Source organism: Pteronotus mesoamericanus, unplaced genomic scaffold (genome assembly GCF_021234165.1).
Source record: "Pteronotus mesoamericanus isolate MK-2021 breed Mesoamerican mustached bat unplaced genomic scaffold, CSHL_Meso_final scaffold_174, whole genome shotgun sequence".
Taxonomy (NCBI): domain Eukaryota; kingdom Metazoa; phylum Chordata; class Mammalia; order Chiroptera; family Mormoopidae; genus Pteronotus; species Pteronotus mesoamericanus.
In genome coordinates, this window is record NW_026555309.1 from 3986190 (window position 1) to 3996336 (window position 10147).

A 10147-nucleotide genomic window follows, 5' to 3' on the forward strand; every position below is an offset into this window, starting at 1 on the left:
GCTACTAGGAACATTCTCCTAATTTTAGAATAAAACTTTCAGCAAAGGTCTCAAAAGTCAGTATAATTTAGAGAGTGCTTCTGTCTGCATGTTTTGTTTGCTTTTAGGTCCTTTTGAAAGCATTTACAAGCAGTCAATGTGTATTTACATGACTTTGAAAATGGTAACTGGAAGGAAGACTTTCTAACAAAACCTCAAAGATATATATCTGCCATGTATTTAAGAAAAAAAACCACTCTTAAAATGTCAGCTTCCCTATGACAAAAATCACTTAAAAATATATGAAGAGGAACTAGGAAGGTGAAAATTGATCAGGCTACTTATTCCTTAATTCTGATTTAGGGCTGCAATAAAACTCTCAGTATATGTGCTCAATGCCTTAGTACTGGTGAGATTTCCAGAGAATTTTGTAGAAATGTAAGTAAAAGATTGTGTTTTAGACCAAAGGCCCCAGGCACAGGGACTCCTTGGAGCACCTTGAATGACTCTGGTGGTAGAAGGAAAATGATGAAGGAGGACTCCATACTTTGCAAATGCTAACAGCTCTTTTGACTTACTTTCCCTTAGGTTTTCTTCTTTTGTCATTGGAGAGCTTGAAAGCCAGGTAGCAGAATCAGGTTTCAGGTACAGTAGAAATGCTCCCTAGTTTGTGGCAATCACATTCCAGAGGTTCTTTATGCTGATGCCTTCTGTTTGAGGGCAGGGCAGCTCCAGCTCTGGACTCGTGGCAGACCTGGCTCAGTCCTTGCATATGGGGATAGAAGCTTCCCTGTTTCCTTGGGTACCTTCACATCTCCCCTTCATGAACACTGGTAGGGAGAGGCTCTTTTTTGCAGAAACACATCAAAGTAATGCTAAGCCCATGCCAAAGCATTCAAATGATTTTTTAACAAAAGTACCGAAGCAATTTAATTGGGAAAGGAAAATCTATTCAACCAATTATGCCAAGACAACTGGATATCTCTATGGAAAAAATAAAGAACCTTGACCTGCCTCACACCATACATCAAAATCAACTGAAGATGGATCACAGATCTAACTGAAAAAGCTAAAATGATAAAGCTACTAGAATAAAACATAGAGCTATCATCACGACCTTGAGGTGGGCACATATCTCCTAGTGAGGACAAAACCATAAAAGCATGAACATTAATTAATGAGGCTTATCAAAATTAAAATTCCTGTGTATTTCAAAAACACCATCAAGAAAACTGATAGGCAATTCATAGACTGGGGAAAGCACTTCACAACACACATATATGACAAATGACTTGCATCTAGTATATAAAGAATTCCTGCAACTCAATAAAAAAGACAACCAAATAAAAGTGCACAAAAGACTTAAACACTTCACAAAAGATGGTAGTGAAATGGCAGTAAACATGAAATAGCATACAGTATTCTTCAAGAAATGCAAATTAAAATCACAATGAGGTACTGCTGCACACCCACTAGAATGACTAAAATGAGAGAGAATAGGGAGGGGAGCAATCAGAACTCTCCTACTTTGCAGTGGGAGCATAAAACGGTACATCCTGTGTGGCATTGTTTTAAAAGTTGAACATTCATCTACCCTATGACTTAAGTATTTATCCAAGAGAAATGAAAACCTGTGCAAGAATGTTTATAGCAACCTTATATACAAGATGAGGCAAAGGTAGTTTACAATTATTTGTATTTGTATGGAAAATAATAAATAATAAATAATGATACAAGAGTAAATTCCATGTTTTGCATACTCACAACTCTAAAGCTACCTTTAAAGCTGTATAACAACCCCAAACTAGAACCATCCTGCATGACCATGAATGGAATGGATAAGTAAGTTGTGGTACATCCTTTCAGTGACATCTTACTGAGCAATACAACAGGAGCAAACTGCTGATATATGCAACAGCATAGACGCATCTCAAAAACATTACATTGAGAGAAAGGAGCCAGACCTCTCCAACTCCCAAACCTATGTGTGTAAAATTCTAAGTGAGGCAAATTATATTATGGTGATGGAATCAGATCAGCAGTTACTTCCAGGGAGCAGGATTTGAGGCGGGAAAGGTAGGGAGACCTTCTGGGGCAACAGCAATGTTCTGTGCTTTGATGCACACTTGTTGAGACTGATCGGACAGTACACTTAAGATCTGAGCATTTCACTGTGTGTAAATCTAATTTCAATTAAAAGTAGAGTTACTGGAGGAAGGTGCTCAAAAGGTACAAACTTCCAGTGATTGGATAAATAAATACTGCAAATGTAATACACAGCATGATGACTATAGTTGACAATACTGTATGATATATAAGACAGTTGAAAGAATAAATCCTATGAGTTTTTATCACAAGAAAAAAATTATCTATAAGAAGATAGCTGTTAAGTAAACTTATTCTGGTAGTCATATCACAATATGTGTAAGCCAAACCATTATCCTATATACTTTAAACTTACACAGTGATTATATCAACTATATCTTCATAAAACTGGTGGAAAAAATTTAAAATAAAAGGCATGGCCAAAATAATGCCATCTTGATCATTGGTAGCAAAAGAGAGCTTTGTCTGTCTTACAAGTGCTCCATGCAAAAGACAGAGCAGTACCTAGTATGGGGCTGATGGTTTGGGCAACAGAGCACCGCTCACAGAACTAACCTGTGTTAGGTACAGCAGCACCATGAGTCTGGGACAAAGGGTGAGCAAGGATAGTTAAGAAAGGAGATAAAGAGAAAGGCCTCATTTGCTTATGTGAAATGGATTCTGAAAGTCTGAAAGATAATTGTGGGACTCATATGAAATATGTTGCAATAGCATCTGGACTGGCTTGGCTGGTAAAATTGCTTTCTTTGTGCCCTCAGCCTTAACTGACATTGTTGAATCAGCCACAGACCTAGAAGATGCTTGGTAAATAGTTGTTGAGTGCATGTTCTTCTGGAAGGTCTTTCTTTCCTACCTTATCTACCTTAAATGGATCTTCGTGCTTTAACCAGCTAGTTCTGGGACAGGCACAAGAAAGGCCAATTTATAAAGGCAGGCCCAAGGAGATGATGCTGGAAAAAGATGCTGCAGTGGATTATGCCTGTCTTAGTCAGCTCAGGCTGCTCTAACAAAATACCATAGACTGGATGACTGGCAACAGACATTTATTTCTCATGGAGAAAGGTTTTGAAAGCTAGAAGTCTAAGATCAAGGTGTAGGTTACTTCAGCTTCTGGTGAGGCCTCTGTTCCTGGCTTGTAGACATCCACCTTTTCACTGTTTTCACATGGTCTTCCTTCTGTGTACCTGGAGGGGGGAAGAGAGGAAAGGAGGGAGGGAGAGAGAGAGAGCGCAAGCAGGCTCTGGTATCTCTCCCTTTTCTTATAAGGACACTAATTCTGTTAGATTTGAGTCTTAACCTTATGATCTCACGTAACATTACTTTCATAACGGCCTCATCTCCAAATATCATTATATTTGGGGTTAATGCTTCAACATGTAAACTTCGGGGGGAGGACACACACATTCAGTCCATCACGATGCCAGAGGAAGAAACTTTGCAAAGACTACAGGGTGTGGGATAAATTTGCTCCTTCCCCACTGGTGAATAGCTTTTAGAAAATAGCCTTTTGTCTGCATTAGCCAAATTGGATTTGAATCAGAGACAAGCACTTTTATTTCCTCGCCCCCTTGAGCTATCTAGTCCTTCCTACTGGGGCAGCCCCTTTCCAGGCACCCGAGTCATTTATCATGAGTTAAATAGCTTGTAAGTCAAGGCATGGACCTAAATGAATTAGGGAAAGGCAAGGCTTCATGCTTTTAACTGATTGCCAGGAGGAGAGAGAATGGCTAATGTGACTCCCCTTGGGTTTTGTCACGTGTGTGACAGAAAGAAGAGTGAGCTGTGTCCTGAACAGAGCCCAAGGGGCAGGAGCAAGGAGAAATCAAACTGTTGTCTACCCTGGGGAAAGGAATTCAGAGTGATTAGGATCAGCTTGATTTTCTTGATCATTCTGCAACAGTTGGTGGGAGGCCCTGAGAGTGATTTATACAGTCCCTTTCCACCTAGACTGAGCTGATGCTGTAAGTGACTGACGCTTCTCAAGGCTGGACTTTTTATCTCACTGCTCACTGTTTCCATTTCTCCTCTGGCCTGCCCTCCCCTGCGGGAGGAAGGGAAGGTCTCATACAGACGCAGAGCACAGAGTGGAGAGGCTGGGAGGGCCCTGTTTGAAAGACTTCCCGATTCAGTTGGATTTTAACCTTGATTATTTAAAAATGCATATTGATTACAAGAATTTAATTACATTGTCTCTAAAGTCTTAACAGAGATTACAATGGTGGAAAATGAAGTCTTCCTTACCATTTCAACAAGTGTCCGAATAATTTTTTCTTTAACAACATGAGAGCTCCATGAGGGTAAGAACTTTGTCTTTCTGCACTAATGCATCCCCAGAACTGGAGCAGGGTCAGGAACCCTGACTTCTCTCACTGAAGACTTGCTGATAAACAGAGGCTGACATAAATAATCTCATTTGCTCCCTTCATCAACGCTGAGGTAGGTTTCTGTCCCAATATAGAAGAAGAAAATGAGGCCTGCATGGTTTAATGGATTTATTTCTTGTCTTCCTGCTAGTAAGAAACACTCTATGGAGGGATTGTTCTTTGCTTTGTCTTATGTTGCAAATATCTTTTAATATGAAGGATTAAGAAATAGCTTTGAAGGAGGGAAGCTGTACATAAATCTTCAGACAATAGCAAGAACTATGTTTATTGAGATTTGCCCCTTGCAGGCCTCTATATTAACTTTAATCCTCACAGCAACCTAACAATGCAGGAGCTATTATCATTACTATTTTAATAGTTTTATTGAGTATAATTCAACATATAATTGACTGCACACATGTCAACAGTACAATTTGTGAATTTTGACATATATACATGCACCTGTGAAATCATCCCCACAATCAAGATAATAAGCATTATCATTACCCCTAAAAATAAGCTATTAATCACACCATTTTACTGATAAGACAATTGATTTCATTTGCGTGATGACACAGAATTACTGTTTGGGGAGTCAGGACTCAAAGTTGTTGGCAAAATTTCAGAACTATCTCTTCAGAACATCCACAACATGAGCTGTGTGTTTATCTCACTTACTCTCAATTGTTCCCTTTGTCTGTCTCTGTCTCTGTCTCTGTCTCTGTGTCTCTTTGATATTACTGATAACCTACTATGTGTTAACGGATTTGTATTTAGATGCTCAGCTCTGTCATTCTAAACCAATGACAATGATAACAACAATGAAAATGATAACTAATAGGTATTACAAGTCACTGTAACAAGCTCTTTAAATATACTGTCATAATTGAAGCAATATAACTCTTAAGAGCTCAGCTTTGCCATCAGGTTGACCCAGCTTTGAACCCCAGCCCCCGCATTTACTGAGCAACCCTGGAGGATCTTAACAAGCCTGCTGCCTTGGCATCCTCATGGATGAACGGAGAGTAATGGTTCCCATCTCAGACCTGGTGTGAGGACCGCGTGGCAGAATTACATAGCACAATACTTAATAACAGCCAGTAGTCCAAAAGCAACTATAATTATTAAAAGCATGATAGTAATTTTGTAAAATAATACATTGCCCCAAATTTTAAGCAATAATTTTTCTCTTTCAAGCATATAGTAGTTCCTGCCCAGGTAAATAAACATGCACACCAGAACATATCTCAGTCTGCCATTCGGCAAACACTTTGTGGGACACCAGACATACAATAGTGTTGAGAAGGGTAGGGAATATTGGAAATGGTCAACATCTTGATTAATTTCCTTCTTTTTAATTTTATTTTTAGTAAACACTTCTTGAGCAAAATATATGACTCTATTAGATATTAGCAGTTTTAAAAAAGGAAAGAGAAGGCCCCATCTAACCCCCAGGTGTCAGACCAAGGGTGAGTTTCACATTCTCTGACCAGCCCCCATTTCACTGGTTTTGAATGCCAAAGCTCTATTACAGCATGATCACCACTGAGCAGATCAGAAAGAAATTTGAAAAACATTTTCCAGGTCTTGTGGTCAATACTAAAATCGAGTAAATGAATTATTATTGAAATAAATAGTGAACTTGAATGTTGAAGAGATCAGTAGGTCAAGGCTGGAGAGAAATTAATCAGTGTAAAAGTGTGGTGGAAGAGCGCCAACTTAAATGGATTTTTTTAAAATTAGCAAATGACAAATAATCACAGCTAGGTTATTCATCTCTTTTTGATGTTACTGAAATATCATCCTGGAAATCTTGGTCTTCTAGACATGCTCCAGGCAGTGGTCAGAATGTAAATAGCCTACTTTGGAAATCTGGTCATTTGCCTTCTGTTCAATAAGAAGATGGGATGGCTCACAAAGATCTTCTGCATGAACTCTTACTCCTCAGGTAGCTTGACTAACACTCTAACACAGGGCACCCTAAGGCTGAAATAAGTTAGCAGGCATTTTGTTATTTCTTCTTTTTAAACTAAGCATGCTAGGGGAGAAGGCTCTGTATTAAACTCTTAGTGCACAAAGAAATAAAGCCACCATCCTCCTCTCGTGAGAGCTACAACTTTAATTCTAGCTAGGACCGCTACGCATATCCACATTTTTTTAAAAAAAGTACCAGTGTATGGCTAAAAACAAGCAACATGTAAAAGGTGTGGACATAAAGTAGTGGGGGAGAAATTACTTTGAACTAGAGCCAGGTTGCCATGAGGTGGAAGTCAAACAAAGTTTCATGCAAGAGGTAGATTTTAAGCTGAACCTGGGGTTGGATTTCATTAGGAAGACTATGGAGAAATGGCAAAAGCAAATACTCAGAGATCAAAAGCCCACTTTGCACTTAAAGTCTTGCTGATCATGCTTTCCTTTGCCCAGTCCACCAGCAGCACAGCTCCTCCGGGTGCTTGGTGGTCTTGGAACTGGATTCTTGCATTTCATCCATCACACCAACATATCAATCTATTGCTAGATTCCATCAATCATTACAGCTTTTATCTACATAAGCTAAATCTTGCTGGTTATACAAAGAGCACCCGCAGCCGTGAGTAGGAGTGACTCTGGTTTTTGGCTCATGCAGCTGGAGGGATGGTGGTGTTACTCAGTGAGACAAGAAATGTTAAAAAAAAAATTAAAAGACCTTATTTGGAGGAAAGATCCTGAGTTTAGTGTTGAATAAATTGAGTTTGAAGTGACTTCAAGACATTTGGTGGAGTTAACTAGTTATCTTTGAGTGCTTTATTACTGGAAACTGCTGTTATCTCTTTTTCACTTTTCTCTCATTTGCAAATATCAGCAAATTTTACAAAATACATAATGAGTATGTATTACTTTAAAAATAGAAAAAGTTATAAAATAATAAAAGTATAAAAAATTAAGGAGTTTTAAAAATTAGTATACTCATTGCGAGGTTTTATTTTGTTTTGATCCAAATAATTTATCAAAACACAAACAAAGCACCACATTTCAAGACTTCATTGCATAGGCTATTTTCATCTCCTGCAATAAATAATCTGGAAAATATGTGTGGCTCAAACACAATAAAAATTTATTCCTCGTTCATGTAAAACACAAAATAGTACTAGTCATTAGTGAGCAGCCTCCTCCAAGATAGATTCAAAGATCTAGCACCTTTCACCTGGTGCCTGTTCAATAAGGAAGCAGACGCAGACACCGTCTTCAGCATGTGTTTTCTAAGGTGGCCATGTTTGCCCGCACCAGCTGATAGAAGAATGAACGTGGGGGATTTTCCAGGGCACTTTTCTTTGTGCCAGGCCTGAAAGTGGCACAAACCACCTCTGCTCATATTCCATTGGTTGGAACTGCAGCGGAGGCTGGGATATATATTCTAGCTGTGTGCCCAGTAAGAGGAGAATACAGATTTTGTGACAAGCTGGGAAAATTCTGCTTCAGGTGCCAAGTATGTGTGTTTAGTGTTTTCTCCCTAGGATGGCATCTGATTGGCATCTGATTTCAGTTTGTTCTTTATTACCTGGCTAACATTTCTGTATCCACATACACGCAAGTGGATAAAATAGAGAATTGTTGGCCTTTGTGAAATTCAGAGGTATATTTAAACACTCCTTTGGAATATCAATGTAATAACCCCTATACTTCAGAAAATGAGGTTAGATTGAAATGATTTGCTCTGACTGAACCAATCACTCTTATTTTTTAGTGAACATCAATAATCATATTAAAAATTTATTTTAGAAATTCATGGGGATCTATGTGGAATACTTTTTGGTCTTGGTTCCTATAATCTATAATCTGAATGTTGATACCATATTTACAAGAGTTTTTAAAATCTGTAATACACACTAAATTTTGTCTTCAGATAAACAAATAATGATTCATAAATACAGGTGCCACTGTTTTTTAAATATATGTGAATATTATTAGGATAAATAGAATGCATATTTATTTTAAAAAGCTGCTGAGTTTACAGTAGCTTTTTACCATTGAGTATTTTGTTAATAATTTAATACTAAAGGTATAGCTACTATCAAGTGAGATTATGAAATTTTCAATTTTGAAAAGAGATCATAATTTTTATTTCCAGTAAAGATAGTGTTGCAGAAACAAGGTTACACTTCCACCAGAAACAACCAGACACTGGACAAAATGCATGAAATAATACTTTGCAAGGTATTGGATGCTATGACTGAATTGTGTTTCTCCTAAATTCATTATGTCAAAGTCCTACCCATGCTTGCCCCATCCCAACATGACTATATTTGGAAATAGGGCATTTAGAAGGTGATAGAGATTGAAAGAGGTCATGACGGTAGGGTTCTAACCCAATAGGATAAATAGCCTTATAAGAAGAGGAAGAGGAAGAGAACTTGCTTTTCATGCCCATACAGGAGAAGGGCCACGTGAAGACAGTAAGAAGGTGGCCATCTGCAAGAGGAAGAGAGTTCTCATTAGAATCTGACCATCCTGATATCTCGTCCCACTACCCAAACTTGGCACCCTCCAAAGCAGCGCTGTCCAAGAGAACTATAAATCCAGCTCTAGATGTCATTTTAAATATTTCAGTATCCATATTATAACAATAGATACAGTTGATCCAGAATGGCTACTGTAATCTTTGTGGATAAGGAAAACGGAGAACCGGGCACCCATGTTACTCCTAAGGACCGGCTGAAGCTGGGGCCCCGGCCAGTCAAAGCTTTAGATGGGAGATCTCAGGTTTCAACATCACACGTTGGCAAAATGTTTGGTGCTCCACCTGCCTTACCTAAAGCTCCCAGGAAGGCTTTGGGAACTGTCAACAGAGCCACAGAAAAGTCAGTAAAGACTAATGGACCTCTCAAACAGAAACAGACAAACTTCTCTGCTAAAAAGGTGACTGAGAAGACTGTTCAAGGAAAAAGCTCTGCTCCTGCTTCAGATGACACCTATCCAGAAATAGAAAAATTCTTTCCCTTCAATCCTCTAGACTTTGAGAGTTTCGACCTGCCTGAAGAGCACCGGATTGCCCAGCTGCCCTTGACCGGAGTGCCTCTCATGATCCTCGATGAGGAGAGGAAACTGGAAAGGCTGTTACACCTCGGGCCCCCTTCGCCTCTGAAGATGCCCCCGCCACTGTGGGAGTCCGATCCGTTGCAGTCTCCCTCAAGCATTCTGTCGACTCTGGATGTTGAATTGCCACCTGTGTGCTATGACGTAGAGATTTAAGTTTCTTAGTGCTTTATAGTTTGTGTGTATGTATTAACAGTTTGTATTAATAAAGCAATTCTTTAACAGAAAAAAAAAAAAAAAAAAAAAAAGAATCTGACCATCCTGATCTCAAACCTCCAACCTCCGGAAATGTGAGAAAATAAATGTCTGCTGTTTAATCCACCTAGTCTATGGTATTTTGTTAAGGCAGCCCAAGCACTAGATTAAGACACTAGACATGAGACAGCAAGGGACAATGATCCCTGAGAGAGGTGAAACAAGCAGGTGAGCCCTGTGACGTCCCAGCTTAGTTCCCTGGGAGTTTCCAGGAAGGGAGGGGAGGGGAGCTCGGGCTGAGCCAAGTATGACTAAGGAAGTTCAAGTTTGCAGGTAGGAAGGAGAGAGTGTTGTACAGAGAGAAAATTTTGGATTTGTATAGAAGGTCCCCTAAAGTATCCAGCTAAGTGCTGATCAGCACATGCATGTGA

General features: G+C 39.1%; 1 protein-coding gene across 1 annotated transcript; it reads left to right on the forward strand.

Annotated features, from left to right (window-relative positions):
* The first annotated feature begins 9071 nt into the window (after positions 1-9071).
* On the forward strand, positions 9072-9677 carry LOC129084010 (securin-like). The gene has a single exon (XM_054590038.1). The coding sequence runs from the start codon at positions 9072-9074 to the stop codon at positions 9675-9677; it is 606 nt and encodes a 201-aa protein (XP_054446013.1).
* The last annotated feature ends 470 nt before the right edge of the window (positions 9678-10147 follow it).